The sequence below is a fragment of the Taudactylus pleione genome, unplaced genomic scaffold (genome assembly GCF_031769625.1).
Source record: "Taudactylus pleione unplaced genomic scaffold, aTauple2 ptg000178l, whole genome shotgun sequence".
Classification (NCBI taxonomy): domain Eukaryota; kingdom Metazoa; phylum Chordata; class Amphibia; order Anura; family Myobatrachidae; genus Taudactylus; species Taudactylus pleione.
The window spans coordinates 1,525,770-1,546,426 of NW_028284580.1; the positions used below are offsets into that span (position 1 = coordinate 1,525,770).

General features: G+C 39.5%; 1 protein-coding gene across 2 annotated transcripts in view; it reads right to left on the bottom strand.

Annotated features, from left to right (window-relative positions):
• Positions 1-336: 336 nt before the first annotated feature.
• Positions 337-20,657, bottom strand: part of CPLX2 (complexin 2) — a 184,254-nt gene continuing 163,933 nt past the window's right edge. For both annotated transcript variants that reach the window (XM_088475788.1, XM_088475787.1), the window contains exon 4: positions 337-4,396. In XM_088475788.1, coding sequence (XP_088331914.1) covers positions 4,199-4,396 — 198 coding nt within the window. In that variant the 3' untranslated portion in view covers positions 337-4,198. The remainder of the gene's footprint in view (positions 4,397-20,657) is intronic.

Sequence of the window (20,657 nt, forward strand, 5' to 3'; positions counted from 1 at the left end):
ATCTTCTCTGGATTTGTTTTCTGCATTTTTTTTTACATTTAGTCAAGGATTCTATGTTTTTGTAAAACAATTTGATTCTGGTTCACATGAAAAAGCCTATGTACAGTAAAAGTTTACAGATAAAAAAAAACCATTTTATTTATATGTAAATCTTATGAGTATATCTTCTCTGGTTCCGTTTGCTGAATTCTTTTTTTTAGAAATTTAGTCAAGGATTCTATGTTTTTTGTAAAACAATTTATGATTCTGGTTCACATGAAAAAGCCTATGTAAAAGCATGTTTAGAGATAAAAAAACATTTTATTTATATGTAAATATTTTTTTAACACTCATATTGAATTTGTTGTTCAAAAACAACTTGTCAAACCATAATTTCAAACTGCTTTTTATTTAATCCTCTATGAACAACCTTTCTCTATGTAAATATGTTGATTTAGGATCCCTAAAAACAAAATTCTATCAATTCTGAACCATGAACAATTAATTTCCTCATCCGTACATATGAATATGGCTTAAAAGAAAACTGAGCTCTAATAAAGGACCTAAAAAGTTTTTCTTACTGACAACAGCTGTTTTGGAATTGCCGTTCAAAAATGAAAACATTTATAAATATGCATTTGCAACTGTGTCCAAACAATAAAGGATTTTAAGATTCTGCTTGAAGCCAGTAGTCAGGGGTATGTTTTATTTACATTGATCCTTTGTATCAAGTATAGGAATATTACAATTTTTATTCAATTTGTATATAAATTTTCTTTAACACTTTCCTTACCGAATTTGAGACTTTTGCAATTTTGATTTAAAGTGCAAACTGGGAGTTTATAGAGCTAAACAAAAATCATTGCTTAAATAATTACACAAATATATATATATATATATATATATATGTATGTACAATCAAGAACAGCACACATTTGGTAGGTATTAGTAATATTCAGGTGCTGCAATCCCATAATAGGTAAACAGAAAAATATCCAGTGGCAATGCACAGAAAAAAAGACCAGCGCATGTCACTGTGTAACAAGGTAGCATGTATACTAAAACAATGGTCAACCTAACACTTTGTTGCAAAAAACAATGACAGTGTGGACCAGCAAAAACGTGTAATATACTTATCAATGGCCTGGTGACTTAGAATGCAGAAAAAGTGGTAGATGGCCCTTGGTACACAGTGACATGCCTTCAGTGGATTATTACATACTGTATACTTTTATACAATACAATATGACTATTATGTCTTTTTTGCATTTATAAGAAGTGTGCTGGTCTTTTTTTCTGTGCACTGCTACTGGATATATATATATATATATATATATATATATATATATATAGAATTACTAATTTTTCATACTATGTTTATGCTTACTAAAAAAGCAAATGTTATATTCCCTGTGTTATAGTATATTAATTTTGCATTCACAACTCAAAGGTTTCAAACAGTTTTGACTGATTTCAGTTTTGTCCCCAATAGAGCCTTTAGAGTTGGTTGCATTCTATATAGTTGCATAACAGAATAAACATATACAAAACAGACTCTACAAGACATTAAATAATGGCAGTATGGCTTTATCTCCTACAGAACAGGTCACTGCTGGTTGTTGCCAGTCATGTGACATGGGCAGCTTATCACTGTGAAACAGAAGCATGCATGTATGAAACAGATACACCTTACTGTAAGTCATAGGATGTAACAATAAACACACACAGGAAATATAAATGGTAACATAGAACATCTCAACGTACATACATACGTACACACTGGACATACACACACACACATACAGTATGTACATAAATGTTAACAAAGACCATTCCAGCTTTTAAATTCTAAGTGTAACTCTTGATTTTTTTCTAAATGTATGTTTATTATACATGTTCAACATATTGACTTAAAAACCCTGTCCATCTAAGCATACAGTGTAACGGTCCCAGTCTCCTGTTTATTGTTTCATTATATTTTCAATATTTTTCTGATTTTTTTTCAAGTTTTTTAACTTATACAAGTATACTCATTGAAATATATACAAACCCTATTTGTGAAGAAAAGTCTTTATTAGTGTACTTTATTGTGATGATAAACATCCACTTGATAGAAATAAAAATCTGTGTTGGGAGAGGATTTATGTCATACAGACATTGTTATTACGCTATTCAGTTAAAGTCTATAGTTTATTATCTAAAATATATTTGCAGGGGGAAGGATGGGGACTGGCCTACAGGTAAACATTGGGCCTATTGTTATCTGGAATGTTAGTCTATGCACCTGTTAGTGGCCTGCCCTGACCTGGGATATATATTTATATATTAAAATCTATTAAAGGTTATACAAAGCTATTTTGTAAAGTATACAATGTGAACGGTAAACAACATGGAAAATACTTATATTGTAAAGACCACTATTAATTAATTAATTAATTTATTTATTTATTATAACTGGCAAGTAATTTTCACTTATTTTCTTAGCTTACAATTTTAGTTTTTTTTGCCAACTGGAAGCCATTATGACAATCTATTTCAAAGTGCACATTTTGGTGTATATACTGACAATGAAAAGGCATTAACTTTTTTGACTAAAAAATGTATTGTAAACCATTACCATTGTTGAATGTAGAATGAACTGCATTTACAAGCCACACAAGAGGGGAATGTACAAAGTCAGTGACTTTGAAGTATAGGCTTCCTCAGAGATATGGCAGTATACATTAATTAGGAATGTAAAATTAGCAAAAGACAGCTGTGTGTAAGAAGAGCTTTTGTAAGAGGTAAAGGCAGTACATGTCACCCTGTGCTATACTGAATAAAAAATATTTTTAAACTTGAATTATTCTTTTTAACAGTATCTGTAATTTGGTCCTTGGCAATTAACCTTGTGTCAGGGGAGGAAATTGATTAAGTCGTATAGACAGTAGACATAAAACACAGAACAACAATACATATGTAGACATATAAAGATAAATCACTTTGGCTTGATTACAGAAAAAAGTTGCTCATACAGTAATAGAAAAAAAAGAGAAAAAACGAGGGAACCACTTACTACAAATGTACAAACATGTATCCACAATCAGATCCACAGCTCTAAACTGGTCCTTATGTTACAAATGTAAACATTAAATACAGTGATAGGCACAGAACTATGACAGACAGTGCTTGCAATTGTAAAAAAGGCATCAAACACTTGTTTTCTCCAAAGCATGCAGACAGCATTACAGTCATAGAAATCTAGAAGAGAAATCTATGGGTTCAAGTCATAGTCTTTGTCAGAGTCCGCTCCAGGTCTCAGATTCCTTTTTCGATTTTTCCTTTTGAAGAATGACTATTGCTAAGTGACCTGCAGATTGTATCCAGCTTCTGCACTGTTGCTTCATTGTATGGTAACATGTACATTGACTCAATTTCATTAGGAAATAGGCTTATATTTAAAAAAAAATTCAGAATCAAAGAATCTAAGCAACACCGTTTCCATTAGCAATGTCTAAAGAAGGCGAGTATGAAGAGCAACAAACAGACAGTATAAAGTGTACGGTGCAGATGGAAACATCCCAGGGTTCCTCCACACGCATCTTAGGACATATTCCAAGCCCCCAGATGTCCCACAGTGTGCAACATAAGTCACAATGTGGACTGTCAATCAGCATATGAACTCTGTCACTTTGCTTTGTGCCCCTGCGAGAGACAAGCTAATTATTTATACATATTGTTAACTATTGTAAGACAATTATGAGTGCTAATTTATTGTTAAGCAGTTGAAAGTTTGAGCTTTTTCACTAATTTACCAAACACCTATAAGGAACCGACATTAACCTTTCCTATTCTTCCAGCTATTATATCTACTAAGTACTGAGCACTCAATTTATAGCTCCATAAACCATCAATTCTTGTAGTTTCTGCCACGCTGAGACCAGCATTTTAAGCAGCAGTGACAAAGCTTGGTCCATGTAATGTGAGGCAAAAAGTCCCAAAAAAAAGTTAATGAAAAGAAGCCATTAGGTTTGGTGTCCTTTGTGCGTGCAAGTTTGCATGTATGTTAAAGGTTGTCAGTACAGAAATGATGTGGGTATACTAATGTTTGTTTATGCTTATTTCTGTTATCCATTTGTGTGCTTTTATGTATCACTTGTAGTCAAGGATTCCAATGATGGTCCCATTATTTGTAGCAGAAAATAATTTTAGCTAGATAAGTCCGCTTGGGTGCCTATGGTTACTTTTTAAACATGTCCTGGAGAGGACCTGGGAGGTACTTGAGTACGGTGTCCAAAATGCTTTCTTCTTCTTCATCATCGTCATCCCCACAGCCTGCTGGAATGGCTTTTTTTGGGCGAGTCAAGCTGCCTTCACAAGGCTGCTCCATGGCGGCCTTTTCTTCTGCTTCTTTTTCTTCTTTCTTTTTTAAGCCATACTGCAAGGAGAAAAGAGAAGGAGATATTGGAAAATGTCTGGTTGCTCTGGGTTACTGCCCATTTACCCTATATCAGTAAGACCATGTGACATAAATATTTAGGTATCAAGATTTTAGTTATAACCGGGAATGCTTGATGCATTTCACATGTACATCTGTCTAGAAATTAAAATTCAAAAGACAGATAACAACTGGATTTCTATAGTGGGTTACAATGTCATAGCACAAGATTGGGCACAACTACAACACTGTGTGTTTTTGCAGCTTGCACTACCGTGTGCTTCTCATATTAAACACTTACTGATTGTCTGGATTCTGGAATATTTGCACCCTGTTTGGGAAAAGGGATATGTACATGAAATATGGGAGTCTAGCAATGAGTGATCACTCTAGGTTTCCCTTCCTGTAACCAGCCCCCCCCCACACACACACTAAATCAATAGAACCCATGTTTAATAATGTGGTATTAGGAATAGACCTATTTCTCCCAACCTGCCCTGACATTAAATTAATAGTATTCACATTTATTAGACCTATTTCCTCCATATTTAACACATACATTTACTAAATATTTATCTGCAAATTTAGCCCCAGCATTAAATTAATACGCTCGGATCCCTCTTTGCATCCCCGGAACTCCTTCCCATAAGAAGGAGCAGGGATCCGAGAACAAGCACCGTCTGAAGATGGCGCTTATTCTCGGAAGCAAACTCCGCAAACTTTCGGTTTTCAGAGTTACTAAAATATCAGGTGGTCCTACCGGATCCCTGATGATGAATAGTACGGTAACCTAAATATGCAGAAACTAGCGTTTCCGCATGGTTACCGGGCCATTTATCGTTTGATGAATAGGCCACTGATGTTCTTATTTCTGCATCTGTTACTGGATGCACATATGGAAAAGCGTGCACCTCCTGATATACACTCCATCAGTATACTATAAGAACAGAAAGGAAGAGAGGAGAACAGAGGGGAGGAATGGATTCACACAATCCATGCCACTAGTTGTAAGACAGCTGGTCATTTTTGTATAAAATGACCTGCAGGCTGTGTGTATAAGGTGTATATAACACATAAATGCATTCTGTGTGTATATTGGGGTCCCATTCCCAATATATTTCATTATAATATGCAAATATTCCAAAATACAGAATTTTACGATATCCAAAATATCCCTGGTCCCAAGAATTTTGGATATGAGAGACTCAACCTGTATTCAAGAACTTGTATGCTTTTTTTTAACCTTTTTACCAAAATATAAATAAAATACACATAATTATTAGCCAACTACTGCAGTCTACTGTTACATACCACGCTCCCACATTATTGCTTTTTGCTATTTATGAGTCATGAATTGTAGGATGGGAACCCTATAAGGCAAAGGCAGTAGGTCTACATTTGGGTTTTTGGTCCATTAGGATTCTCCATATCATTTAAAGGTTAGTCTTACTTAACATGTCATCTATACTTTCTACCTATGAGAAAAAAACATGTTAGAAACAATTTCTGCACGACAGAATAAACAGAACCTGCCATCATCTACCATCTAGAGAAACTCCATGGAAACATACTTTTTATCCCTGCGTCTACAGAGACATCAGAACAGAGAACAGGCACCCTAGATTTGGAACCTAGAACCATCAATCAGACCAATTTCAAGAAATGCAATCTCTACCTACACCACACCGCAAATAGAGAACTGGGCGGCAGGTTTCTTTCTTTTAAGAAAAAAATTCTGTATATTCCTGTTATGGCAGTTTTTGAAGAAAGCCCATTTATTGTGTACTATCTCCCTCATCTTCCTGACAGGATATTAAAGATCGGTGTCTTTCTGCCCACCTTGTGATTAGATGGAACATCTGCAGAGGGAATGAGCTGCCAGGGGGAGATGATGGATAAAGATAGAAGTAGGTTTCTAATATTAAGAGATTTGTAGATAACATTGAACATCCCTAAACCTCTGCAGTAACAAAATACATTCAAAGTCATAAGGTTGTAGACAAAAAATGAAAGTATGTTTCTTTCTTTCAACTTCATCACTATATAAAATATAGAAACCAATACTGTCATTTAAAAATATAAAATGTATCATTTGGCATTATGTTAGTGACAATTTTGGCCAACACATAATATCAGATAAGCAATGAAAGCTAAGATTAAAATAGATCAACTAATATTTCATAAAGAAAACATAAAGAGAAGCAAAGTAAACAAATGTGTAACATTGCACCTTGGCAAACCGAGTTGCACTGCAGATATGCAGAGAGATTTAGATTTGGGAGGGATGGGTCCAAGCTCAAATCTAAATTGCAGTGTAAAAATAAAGCCGCCCAGGATTTGTGGGCTACATGCAAAAGCAGCCAGTATTTACCCTGCATGGAAAAATCTATTTGTACCCCTTCCATTGCAATATTGTCTGTCCAGGTGCAAAATGACTCCTCTTTTGTTTGTTTGCTTTGCTCCTATCTCAGAATTCACCCAAAACTCTGCACTGTGAGCCTTAGAAGAATTAACAATACCAAGAGCAGTAAAGCACATGAATATATATATATATATATATATATATATATATACAAAAGTACTCACTAAGCACTTGTATCTAAATAATCAAAACAATATATTACAAATCCCATTTAAGAGTTTAAGAGCAGTAGGTATAAATAATGACATTATAATGCAATTAAACACAATAGAGATGTGGAATATCCAGTGCACTTCATTTCAGAGGTTTAGGGATGTTCAATTTACTTAATTATTAATTATCTAATATGTTCCTAGATAGGGAAAGCTTCAAAACAAGATCTACTGATATTTAAGATTAAACATAAGACACTGGAGCAAGATACACTATTTAATAAAAGTCCAGGCAATATGATTGAATATTTGGGATCTATTTGTGCAGACAGAGAAATAACGATCGCTCCTCTCTATCAGATAAATAAGGGCACCGACATTAAATACTGTACACTGGGGCTGATTCTGATCTGGAAGCAAAGCAAAAAACAATGCAAGCCATGAGGCCCAAACAGCTGCAATGGGTTGCACCAATTCCCTTTTCTGCCAACGCCGGGGAAACCAACATGTTGGAAATCCTCGATTCATCGATCCCAATGAAAAAATGATCGGGATTGGCGAGTCTGGGATTTTTAACATGCTTTTTTCCTCATGCTGCCAACGGCTCACCAATATTCGTTGTACGTGTATCGGCGGTTTTATTATTATCCTTTATTTATATGGTGCCTTACAAAGTACATAAACAAATAATTTGACAATTGGCTTACAGTATAATATAGGACAAGGACATGGATAATATACATTGCTACATTAGTGACCATACCACCTAGATATGCAACAGAGCATAAGCAACCAAGTGTTAGGTGCCCTGGTGGGGGGTAAGAAGTAGATGAAAGTAAAGTAAGGAGAAGCACAAGAGGGTAGTGAACACCAATTGGCAGATCGGCGTCAGTAGAACGGGGAATCGGGCAGTAGATATATGGCAAAAATAACACTGCCCAGCCTGTGTGGGCTACATGCAAAAGCAACCAGTATTTATCCTGCATGCAAAAATAATAAATCAATGTATTTGCACCCCTGGTTTGTTCCAGATACAAAGTTACTTGTTTTTTTTGCTTTGCTGCCAACTCGGAACTAGGAACAATATCTGAACTGGAGAGTCAAGAATAATTTGTTCATGGGCAGGACAAGTAGCTCCCTGTAGGATGCAAATTGTACTAATTAATGTATTTTTTGTGTGTCTTATTTACTAACTCTACAAGATGGCATTATACATTAATGTGTTATGGAGTTAGAGCATCAGTTCGGGTATTATGGCAGATAGCTTACACAACAATACTAATAAGTAATGTTTGAATAGAGAGAATCTCAGTCAGTTATAAGAAGCAAATAACTGGATTAGGACCCACATTTGCATCAGGTAGCAGCTCTTATATAACCCTTCCATTATCTTGCTCTCTGTCACTCCCGCAGACTTACCAACTGCTGTGTTTTACTTAGTCACTGGGATATCCTGATGGATGGATCTGCAAACAGTATTCCATTATTCACCTATTTAATAATGCAATAGATTTACAAAGTACAAAGTGTTTTTAAATAAAGGTAATTTATCTGTATAATGTCCCTTTAACGTCACTGTTACTGAGGAAATGAAAGAGTTACTACCATATGGTGGAAAGCAAATGGCAAGAAGAGGCTTTGGAGCTAGTAAATTATTAAGTGGACAAACCCAGCACACGCAGTCTGCTAACTCCTTACAGAACACTGAACATTATGATAGAAAAGTAGGTGCATCAGCACAAATAAACAAATCAAAGAAAGGAGGGGTGAGGCAAGAGGAAGAGAGTTGTCACGAAAATTCTTCCCTTACAGGATCAATGTACATGACAGTAAAGCAGCAAGTAAATACTATAAAGCACAAAAATGATGCATTAAGCAGAATACACTTAGTAATAAACATATTATATAGCAATGCAGACCCACTATTCCTGGTGTACAGATACAATCTATCTGATGTTCCACTCTGCTGCTCTTATTCTGATCTTTGTCTCGGAGTTCAGAGCAATTTATTTTTCACACTGCTGATTTAAAGAGAGAACATTTGATGTACTCTTTGCTGTTGGTGCCTTCATACTACACCAGTCAAACTTCAGTAACGCACAAGGCATCCCTTAAGGAAGGTTATTTATACAGGAACCACAGGAAATACATAGGGTTTACATTGCAATTAACTTTCTGTGTAGAGCAGAAAATACCATGCTTGCAGTTCTTATGTATGATCCATCGATAACAGGGTGTTTATGGAAAGCTTGACACATACAATACAGCAACCAACACTGATGCTGATTAATGTGAATACATTTTGATCTATCGGCCATATCCAGAAATGGGTTATGAGATAACTTGTATTGGCTTGTGTGACTGTGGGGTATATTTACTAAAGTGAGAGTTTTCAGAAATGGCGATTTTGCCCATAGCAACCAATCAGATTCTACTAAACATTTAACTAGCACCTTCTAGAACATGGGTTCTCAACCACGGTCCTCAAGGCACACTAAAGCTGGCCACACACTAGACCACATCCAACCATCCAACTAGTTGATTGGTTGGAATGAAAATCTGGTAAGGAATTGGAGTAAATGAGGATCAGCAATTTGCTCCTAAATGCCAGAAAACAGATGAAAATGGTCGTTCAATCAAGTTTGAACAAATTGTTTAGATCAAACATTTAACAAACAACAGTTTTTGTCCATTTTCTGGCGTTTGGGAGCAAATTGCTGATTGGCATTTGCTTTCATACCTTACCAGATTTTCATTCCAACCAATCAACTAGTTGGCTGGTTGGATGTAAGTTGGTCTAGTGTGTGGCCAGCTTAACAGTCCAGGTTTTAAGGGTAGCCTTACTTGAGCACAGGTGACTTAATTAATACCTCAGTCACTTTTGATTTAACCATCTGTGCTCAAGCATGGGTATCACTAAAACTAGGACTGTTGGTGTGCCTTAAGGACCGAGGTTGGGAATCACTGTTCTAGAAGATAATAGCTAGAATCTGATTGGTTGCTACGGGCAACATCTCCACTTCTAAAAACTCTCACTGTAGTAAATAATAATATACCCCTGTAACTCCTGACCACAGCATAAAGTCTTAACTAAAGTCTGACATGATCTGGCCCATCAGTCCTAGTTCTGAATGGATAGATCACTAGCAATGCACCTACTTGTATGTTTGGCCAAATTGGAGGTGATTCTGTTCCTTCAGCTGATTGGTCTGTATGTGGTCAGCTTAATTTTGTCAGGAGTGGGAATACCAATTGAATGCCCTCAACTTTATTTATGTTTCATTGCACAGTTTGATGAAGAAAGACTTCAAGGTGCTAGGTGCTTTTATAAAAATTATGACAGTTACTGTACAGTTTAAGGATATTACAAGATGACAGGGAACTCTGTGCCTATGTAAAGCACACTATGTATGTGAAGTGGAGTGATAGTGAGATTGCCACCAGTGTGTTTGTAGGCTGGAGACAATCTCGGTACAGTGAATGCCTGCAGCTTCTGCTGATAGTGAATTGTCCTTTGTAAAACCTCCTCAGACCCTAAATCATGTACTATTTCTTACACAAGCCACTTAGCTACTTATAAATTAATTTGGACCGCTTCAGCCTCTGGTGGGCACTTATACAGACGCCAATTCCTTTATCACACATTATTTGGCTTATATTCTTCTTTGTGTCAAGTCTAGATACAATAATCTGCCTTTGGACAGACAAAAAGGGAAATTTCTGTTTTCCTTGTTTGTTTGAAGGTGACCTTGCATTAAATGAAGCAAGTATAAGAAGGGATCCATGGGCCATTGATTTTGTGCCTGCCACTCTTTGGTGACATAATAACAGATAGAGGAAGTCATGGCTCATTGACTTAAGCCTACTCTTCTTAAGCAGCAGAAAACAAATAATGTGAAATAAGAATCTTAATACAGATAAGATGTTTATAGTTGGAATACAGTGGAATTTGACTTTACCAGACCCCCAAGAGTCACATGACTTTGTCACCTCCACACATGGCAGGGGCAGGGTGGGCATACGAGTCATCTTTTGTGGTTCCTGATGTGTGAAGTCTGGCTACATGTATCACCAGCTATGAGTGAGTAAATGGTGTTTTATGCCAGGTAATGCTTTCCATTGACTGATGTACCAAGCTGTCTAGTGGCACAAACATCTTAAGTTTCAATTATATTTCTAAACAACATCTTGAACTACTCAATCATTATGGCTAAAACTTTTATAAACTAAATTCTGTATTTCAATGACACTTGCTATATATTATCCAACATATAATTTGCATTATGCTATTTAATGAGCATCACTTCTGAAAACTATTGAACAGGTGACAGTTATCATGTATTAATACATAATTGTACTATCCCTTCCACAGGCCCCTGGCCTGACATTCCCTTGCATGCAGTGGCATAAATTCATCCCAGATGCCCGGAGGCAAGTTATAATTTGGTGACCCCCCCTAAAAAAGGGAAAATAAATATCTATGTATCCACACACATAAAAACAGTAATATAGAATATGTAAATTTGTTTTTATTAAAATAAATGTACAGGATATGCCCCAGATATGGGACGCAGAGTTGTGAGTGAGGGAAGGGGGGGGCGCCGTATGTGTCACACTGGTACAAAGAGCTACTGAGGGGCAGTGCCACCAATGAGCAGGGACAGGCTATAGATAGACGGAAGTGGCAGCTGATGATCTGATACGGAGCCCCCACTAGTATATTGGTATGGTGACCTCTCAGGTGCCGGGAAAAGGTTCCATGTATTGGGTGGCCATGTCGGTACACTCTGGGAAAATATTTACAGCCCTAAGTGGGGTGAATATATTGCTGGCAATGGAGAAGATGCCCCTTCAGCGCTGACGCCCGGTGGCAGGCGCCTCCATTGTCTCCCAGAGTACTGCCCCTGCTTGCATGCTAGTATTGTACTCTGTCTACTGAATCCATTGGTGCAACATCCTGAAGTTCACCAGTAATACCATGGAGTTGCACTAGCAGGCCAGTCCTTGCCTATAATATCTATCTTCTGTGAAACTGCAGCTGACAAATTATCACAACTGAGTGGTGGTACTAGTTGTGTAGGGGTGCAGGCTGCAATGGATGTCACCCTCCGAGGGGTGACTACAAAATGACGGCTCCTCTTTAGTGACTGGGAGCTGGGCGCTGCACTGTGATGTTATTGTGCATTGCCTGGCTATTGGTCACTGAGGAAAAGCGGCAGTGCAGGGAGAGAGTCTGGGGCAGCCAGAGCCGGCACTAGCCATTTTGGTGCCCTAGGCAAAATTTTGATTGGTGCCACCTAGTAGACAATCCCACCACCCATCTTAAACCAGGTAGACGATGTCTAGTGTGCCGGGCCTCGACAGCAAATGGACCCAGCATCGGCAAGTGCATTACACACTTGCAGATGCTGGCAGTGACAAAGCGACAGCAGGGGGCCATGCTGCATTCGGCAGCATGGCCCTTCCTAACGATATCCCCCGTCGACCCTGCTGTCGCATATATAATACATATATACAACACATATATAATATTTATTATTGTGTTCTATGACAAAAAATCTATATATAAATAAATAACTAACATGGCTACTCACACATGCCGATCAGGAGCGTGCGTTCCACAGCGGGTCAGGAACCTCCCCCACGTGGAGCACACATATGACCCAAATTGGAACTAATATATAATCCTACTTCCTCTGTATTGAGCGCACAGGTCCACACACCCAGTCAGCGGCACCATGTGTTCCATAACGAACACAGCAGCGTGGCATATGCGACAGCCTCCAATGCAATCAGCGGTGTGGTGCATTCAACTGCCAAACCAGCCAAAAAGCACCTAGGTGAACACATTAATTACAAATACAGAAATACAGGAAAGTAAACTGCTATAAATTCACACATACACCCATAGAAAACCAGAATCCATACTAAATATACTCGTATAGGGAAAGTCAGATCAGGCCACAAAATACATATAGAAGAGAAGAAAGATCCATTTTAATATTAAAAACTAAGATCCACATAAATAGCTTTGAAAACGTCTGGAATGGGGAAGCAAAGGGCAGGGAAGGCTGGACTGGAGGGGGGGGGGACATGATAGGGAATGCTGGACTTGGCGGTCAAAGTTAAAAGAAGGCTGCACTAGGGGGCACATGGCAGTGAACGCTGGATTGGAGGGGGGGGGCCAGGGAAGGCTGGGACTAGGGGATGGCACAGGAGTATGTATATAATGGAGAGGGATTGGAGCTGGCCACAAGCTGGTTGCAGTCGTGGACCGGCAGCCAATTTCTCCTGGGCTGCAAAACTACAGTAGGAAATAAGCAAGTGGGGACTGCAGAGGGTAGAGGAACGATGGGGGAACGTACAGTTTTTGGAGACATATAAATAGAATTTATTCAGCCTACAATTTACTTACACATCATACCTTGCAAACTACTAGCAGGACTGGTCCAATACACAATCACAGACATAAATGTATATCCCAAATATTAACCAATAACACTGACAGGAAACATTTCTGTCTTGGGTTTCAGACATTGGGTTTCTCCTGACATTCCTCTCACGGGTACAAAAGGCAAACCGCTCCAGTCCCATTGCTCCCAGACTTCAGATTTACAATGGGTACTTGATCACAGTTCCAATAAACTGTTTTGTTCCAAGCTTCATTAACTCACCAGAAGTCCTCAACACCATGGTCTCAGGCAGGCTAGTCGAAAGGTTTGTCCGCATGATTTGGCCCAGCTGTAACATTGCAGTCATGGACCGGGCAGTCATCCAGTAACTGTCATGACATGAAGAGAGAGCCCCAGCATTTTCAATATGATGCCGGCTGCGAGCCAATGAAAGCTCGCAGACCGGCAACCAATCAGGAGTGTCTGCTCCTGATTCAGCCAATCAGGAGTGACTGCCAGTCCGCGAACTGTGATTGGCTTGCGGTCAGCTCAATATTGGAGATGCCACAGCTCTTTTTTCATGTCATGTCACTGTATGCTGACAGGTCTGTGACTGCTCCGATCACGCAGCGGCCGCCGGGGCGGGCAGCGGCACATGGTGGGGCAGCGGCCGCTGGCAAGGCCAGCAACAGAAATCTTTGAGGCCCGTTACACAGATATTGATGGGGCCCCCCCTCAACTCCTCCTCCACACATACAATAACCAAAGATGTGAAGGAAGACAGCGGCACCTGGAGAGTGGAATATATGCTATATATGAAGTTACCTGGACAAAAGGACTTGCAGAGCCTGAAACATTGGTGTGTTTGGAACAAATTTATTAACTTCACTAATAGTGGTATATTTAGTAAGCTTTGTTAGGAGCTGATTGGCTGGTACCTCACCTCTGTTCACTTTATCTCCTAACAAAGCTTAGTAAATAGACCCCAAAGTTTCAGTGCCGCAGTCTTCCTTCACGTCTTTGTGTGTATACACACACATATATATATATAATATATATAAGTTCCTTATGTGTTCACACTCACTTAGGAATAGCCATCTTGCTGGGGTGCTACACAAATCATTGGTGTAGAAGAAAGTCCATATTCCAAAAACTGTATAATAAATGTAGGAGTGCACTCACCAGACTATTCATCAAAGTAGTATAAAAAATTATTTATTCTATAACATCAAAAGTATTCACCAATGGCGAATGCTTTTGATGTGATGGAATAAAGAATTTTTGATACTTCTTTGCTGAATAGTCTGGTGAGTGCACATTATATATATATATATATATATATATATATATATATATATATATACATAAACACACATATATATATACACACATATATATACATGTATATATACACACACATTTATATATATATATATATATATATATATATATATAAGGAGAAGCACTGCACTCTCAAAAATAATGAATAAATCCTGGGTGCACAGACATATGAAATTGCATAATGATAACCACGAATGGGGAGACCAGCACACCAGGTGAAGTATCAAAAAATCAGTTTATGTAGAATGCATGTCAAAACATGAACATTGGTGTCCAGAGGAAAATTTTCAGTCACATATAATCGTGCATAACAGAATATACTTATCAGAATTTGTATGATCAGCACACTGGCACCAAACGGCCGTTTCGTTGCTCAGAAGCACCTGGTGTGCTGGTCTCCCCATTCGTGGTTATCATTATATATATATATATATATGTATATATATACACAGTACATAGAGAGAGAGAGAAAACTAGAGCTGGCTATATGCAAAACTAGGGAAAGGGGTACTTTGTCAATATTAGTCTTACTAAAAAAAACACTTGATATAGCCCACCACATGGTTGTAACTTACATGTAAACAACCGATGTGATCATAGTGAAGGTGCAGAGCTGCAAGCACACAGCTTGGACGCAGCTGGCCTGTCTGCGGCGGTGGTCGGTTCCACTTCCTGGCCTGCTGAGCTACTCCTCGGTAGATGGATGTCGCAGCGGCAGGCCAGGGATACAGAGAGGATGTCCGGCGCATCCGCGGTGCCTGGCGCATATCGCGTCATGACATCATTACGCATGACACCCCCTGTCGCCGGGCCTGGCCGCCGGGGAGGGCAGCGGTACATTGCGAGGACAGCGGCCGGCAGGGGTGGAGGCACATGGCGGGGACAGCAGCCGGAAGGGGGGCAGCGGCACATGGTGGGGGTAGCGACCGGAAGGGGGGCAGCGGCAGAGCCCTGGAATGCCCCTAGGCATTCCAGTCGCCCTAGGCATGTGCTTATAATGCCTATGCCTAGGGCCGGCACTGCGGGCAGCTCTGCATCTCCTGTAGTGGTGGGCTGAGTGATGAATTAGGGAGTGTGCCGTGAGGTCATGCCCCCTTCCCGTGAGGCCCTTTCGGACTTTCAAGCCTAAGGCGCATGGCAGGGGATTACTTGTCATACTGGGTGTCACCAGTCCCAGTGACGCCACTGTCACAACTTCAAGTTTCACTAGTGAGTAAAACCAAGTACTGCATACACACAGCATTTTATGGGAATGAGGATTGCTATAGGTGGAGACCTTGTCAAGAATGACTCAAGTAATTTATATTGTGCATGAGTTTTGAAACGGTTATGATAATTATAATCAGATTGGCTGCTATGGACAACACCTCTTTTCTACACAGTTAAAAGCAAAACAGTTTACATAAATGTCTTCCATTTCGATTACAGATACAAAAAAATCTGGGGTGAAGATTAGATAATAACCTTATTAAACCTATAAAGGACTCCACGTTCAGCACTACAAGACAAATCTTCCTAAATATTATATAGTAACATTGTCTAATACAAATTGACAGAAAGAGCACATCTAGAACATCCACCATCCACTAATTAAGCAAATGTTCTATCTACTGTATCATCTATCTATCTATCTATCTATCTATCTATCTATCTATCTATCTATCTATCTATCTATCTATCTATCTATCTATCTATCTATCTATCTATCTATCTATCTATCCTATTCATCCTTCACTTATTGTTCCAGAACACAATTCCTGTCTTTGTTCAGGCTCTGTGCAACAGCTGCTGTGTTCAATGTACAGCACACGCGATCAATGCGTGATCATTCTTAACTATATTTGTTCCATTACTACGCTGTGTAAACTCATTTTCTCTTTATGGTTTAAGCCTGAATACACAAAAAGCTGCAAGAGACTTTGTACCAAGCATGAACAAGTTTCATACATCAGCTGTTGATACACTAATCTCTTACTGTATTATGGATATGTGGAAAAGATGTGCAATAATGTTAGCAGTGTACAATACATAATCATTGTTTATTTTTTTCCCCATTAAATGTACATTTTGTATTTGTATCACATACTGTAGACATACATTTATTTTGAAACCCTACAGTCAGACTTGATTATTCAACTAAAAACAAAGGAGTCAGAAGTAGCATTTGAAGGGGGGATTCCCTTATTTTGTGAGAGCTGGATCATTTTGATCCAATCAGAAGGCCTGAATGTTATTTATCTTAGATATATGGTCGAAGTCAGGCTCCTGCCTATACTTACAGTACAATGGGGTGTATTTGGCTCCTTTCAGTAAAAGTGAAGTGAATATCTACCAATGTAGGCTAATCATACTGCCCCGTTTAAACCGAGACACACATGAATTATACAGGTTCAGTGGCTGGCTGACTTCAGGCCTCTATTTCACTTGGTTTTAATCAGCAACAGAAACTGTGTAATTCATGAATGTCCTGGTTTAAAAGGATAGCTTGGTAAGCCTATACCAACGTAATAAAACACATTTCTTAATGCAAGACATAATTGAGGCTAAACAAAGTATTATTTTGAACGGAAAAAACAGGTGTAATGTTTGCTGTATTTACTATTTGTGCATTTTTTCCAGTTAATTCCATATACTAAAATAGATGTCAGTTCATAAAGGATATGTGCATGCACTTACTGTATACAGTATGTGGCCAAATGGGTGCTTATGTGCAAACAGGACATTTCTGTGCATCCTGTGTGACTGTGTGATGTACCTTTTATATGTGTGACTGTGTGATATACCTTTTATATGTGTGACTGTGTGATGTACCTTTTATATGTGTGAATGCAATGTACCTAGGAAATGCTATTTCAATCAACATCCCTGTGTCTGGGTTGTAAATGTGTAATACTGATTTTAAATGATCTGCCATGAAAAACCCTTGATGTTGTTTAACCCTACTGTATACCAAAAGAGGCACAAAATGGGCATTTTCTTGCATTCATAGACATACACGTGAACATCAGCAAACTTCTGTATGACAATACATGTATGGGCGTAAGTACCATAGGTGCAAGGGGAGCAGTTGCTATGGGGCCCAGAGCTGGGGGGGCTCATCTTGTCAAAGTTACATTGAATAAATGCTGATTTTTTGGCTGCCACTTCTGGGGGGAGGGGCAGCCAGGTCAGCACTGCAGGGGGCATGGCAGCAGCATAGTGGGCTGTGTGGGCCGTTGTGACCTGATTGCATTATCTCTGCGCTGCCCCCTGCTATACAATGTAGAGAATTCCGGCATTGTGAAGCAGGGCGCAGGGCTACGATGATGCAATTCAGTGCAATCGTGTCACCAGCCCCCTCCAACCGCTCACTTTCACTCGTTAAGTGGGCGGCTGCCAGGAGTATGGGCGGCTGCCGGGAGGGTTTTTTTCTATGGTGGCGGCCAGACCGGGAGACTTGCCCTCTCTTTCGGGAGCCTCCCGGCCATTGCAGGAGAGTTAGCAAGTATGGTTACATGTGTTATATAAATTTTTCACCATTGGGTGGTACATAGGGGCCCTTATAAAGTTTTGCTATGGGGCCTTCAAAGACCTAGTTACGCCCCTGCAACAGAGCACTATATATCCCCACATATACCACAAAACAGCTAACACATAATACTACACAGGGTGGGTGCTTATATATGGACTGATTCTGAGTCAGATGCAAAGTGGGCAGTAAGATTACTGGCTTATATAAGTATCCGCTCAGATTTATGCCTAAAGTTTCACCGCCCACTGTTTTTGCGCCCGCAGCTGCAATGTCATCATTAGTAGTGTTGACACTTAAACTTACCCCATGCTGTGTACATCCATGAGAAACAAGCAACCCTTGATTATATGTATGCCCCAGTACAGCACGTAAGTATGGCTACACGGCCAGGACACTCCAACGAAATGAATCCCTTACATGCATTGCCCAGTGGACACCCAGAAATGCCCATTTCAGTGAGAAACAGAAGCTTGATGGAGGTGCGGTTACATGTGTATATATGGTGCGGAGCATGAGATAAAAATGGCTAGATGTGTCTGCATTTGGACATCCTAATCAGAATCAGGACCGTAATGTTAGGAGTCAGAAGTGACAGATCTATGCATAAGATCAACACAAAGACTTATTGGAAATGTGGGACAGAGAGTATGGCCAGTTGGGAGTTACAGTATAAATTCATTACTTTTCATTATGGTAGTTATTATTATAGAATTTATCATATGTGAAGGCTGAAGGTCTTAATAGTGTAACAAATTTTATGCAGTGTAAATTATTGTTGTCTCTAGATTCTACATATTTTAATGTTACAATACTTAGTTCCCATGGTAACCACGCTTTCTTATGGGCAATGTACAACCTCTATAGAAATATAAACATACGCGATCACAAGAGAAAAGGTTACAGAACAGCAAGCACTGCTGTCTCCAGCATGAAAGAAGGAGTTAAAAGCCCTGCAAAACTCAGGGCCTGATTCAGAGATGTGTGTTAACTACTGTATATGTTAACACACTGATCTCCAATGCTGCACCTAGCATGTGCAGCTCTCGTTTTGTAACATCTCTCGCAGTGCCCTGGACGCCGCAGCCTGATTGACATACTGCAGCCATTTGGGGGGTTGAGAGCGTTTTACAAAACAAGGATGGATCAGCCCGTTTTGTAAGCATGCTAAGGCCAGGGTCTGCATCTACCAACACAGATTTACTGGCCGCTGCGGGTTACTCGCATGTCCGATGGTCACGCAAGTGATCCACTGCTGTGCCTTCGGATGCATCAGCAGATCACAGAAGCCGGCAGGAGGCATCTTTTTACAAAGACGCAGCAGCTGTGGGAATAGGGTACATATCTGGATCAGGCCCTCAATCATGAAGGGCTACAGTTAGCTATCTGAGGTTTCCCCTAAGAAGCTTTTAATGCTATAATAAAGGGAACAGTGATCTTAATTACTGTATGTAGCGACATTTGTCAACAGTATATGTTGTCCACACAAAATATGCTATATGTAAAAATATTTGTGGTAGACAAATCATTGACACTCAAATGTTAATTGGGTGAACAAACTTAATAAAAAATATGGGTGCAAAACACTTTTTTTTTAATAAAAAAAAATATATAGCTTTTGTACACACAAAGGGGCAGATGTACTAAGCTCTGGAAAGTGGTTAATTGGAGAGTGATAAACTACCAACCAATCTGCTCTTAACTGCCATTTTTCAAGCCTGTAACATGACAGTTAGGAGCTGAGTGGCTGATAGTTTACTAGTTTATCACTTTCCAATTTAACACTTTCCAGAGCTTAGTACATCTCCCCTAAAATCCATTTTGTCAAACAGGTGCTAAAAAGATAAGTTGATTTTATGACACAAAACAAATTTTGTAGCCACAAAGTCTGCCATGTAAAATACATTCATTTGTGTTTTAATATTATTGCTGTGTTAATTTCAAGCATATGAAACTCTCAGGCTGGATAATTGCACTGCAGCTATTTCAGTGCATGTTACATATGTGTAGTGCAGCCTGTAGGCCTCATTTACAAAGAGGAAAATAACTGAGGTGCAACACCAAGGCCTCTGCTGGCAGAGGGCCTTGGTGTTGCCAAAATGAGCTGCCAAAATGATGGTCGCGATGGTCAAGACCATCGCGACCATCGGGCTTGCGACGAGACCCTGTGGTAGGGTCTCGCTGCCGCAAGCCCAGGAGTGCTTTTGGCTCTATCAGAGCCAAAAGCACTCCCACTGACATCACTAGTGATGTCAGTGGGGCCGGCTCCAGACAGAAGGCGTTCCCATGGGAATGCCTCCGTCTGGGCAGCAATGCCCCCGGCACGCCCACCAAAGGGGGCATGCTGTCAGTCACCATTGACAGCACGCCCCCTTTGGTGCGAGACCCATAGTGACAGCTTGGCTGTCGCTATGCGGGTCTCATGCATGCGCACGATGGAGCTCCT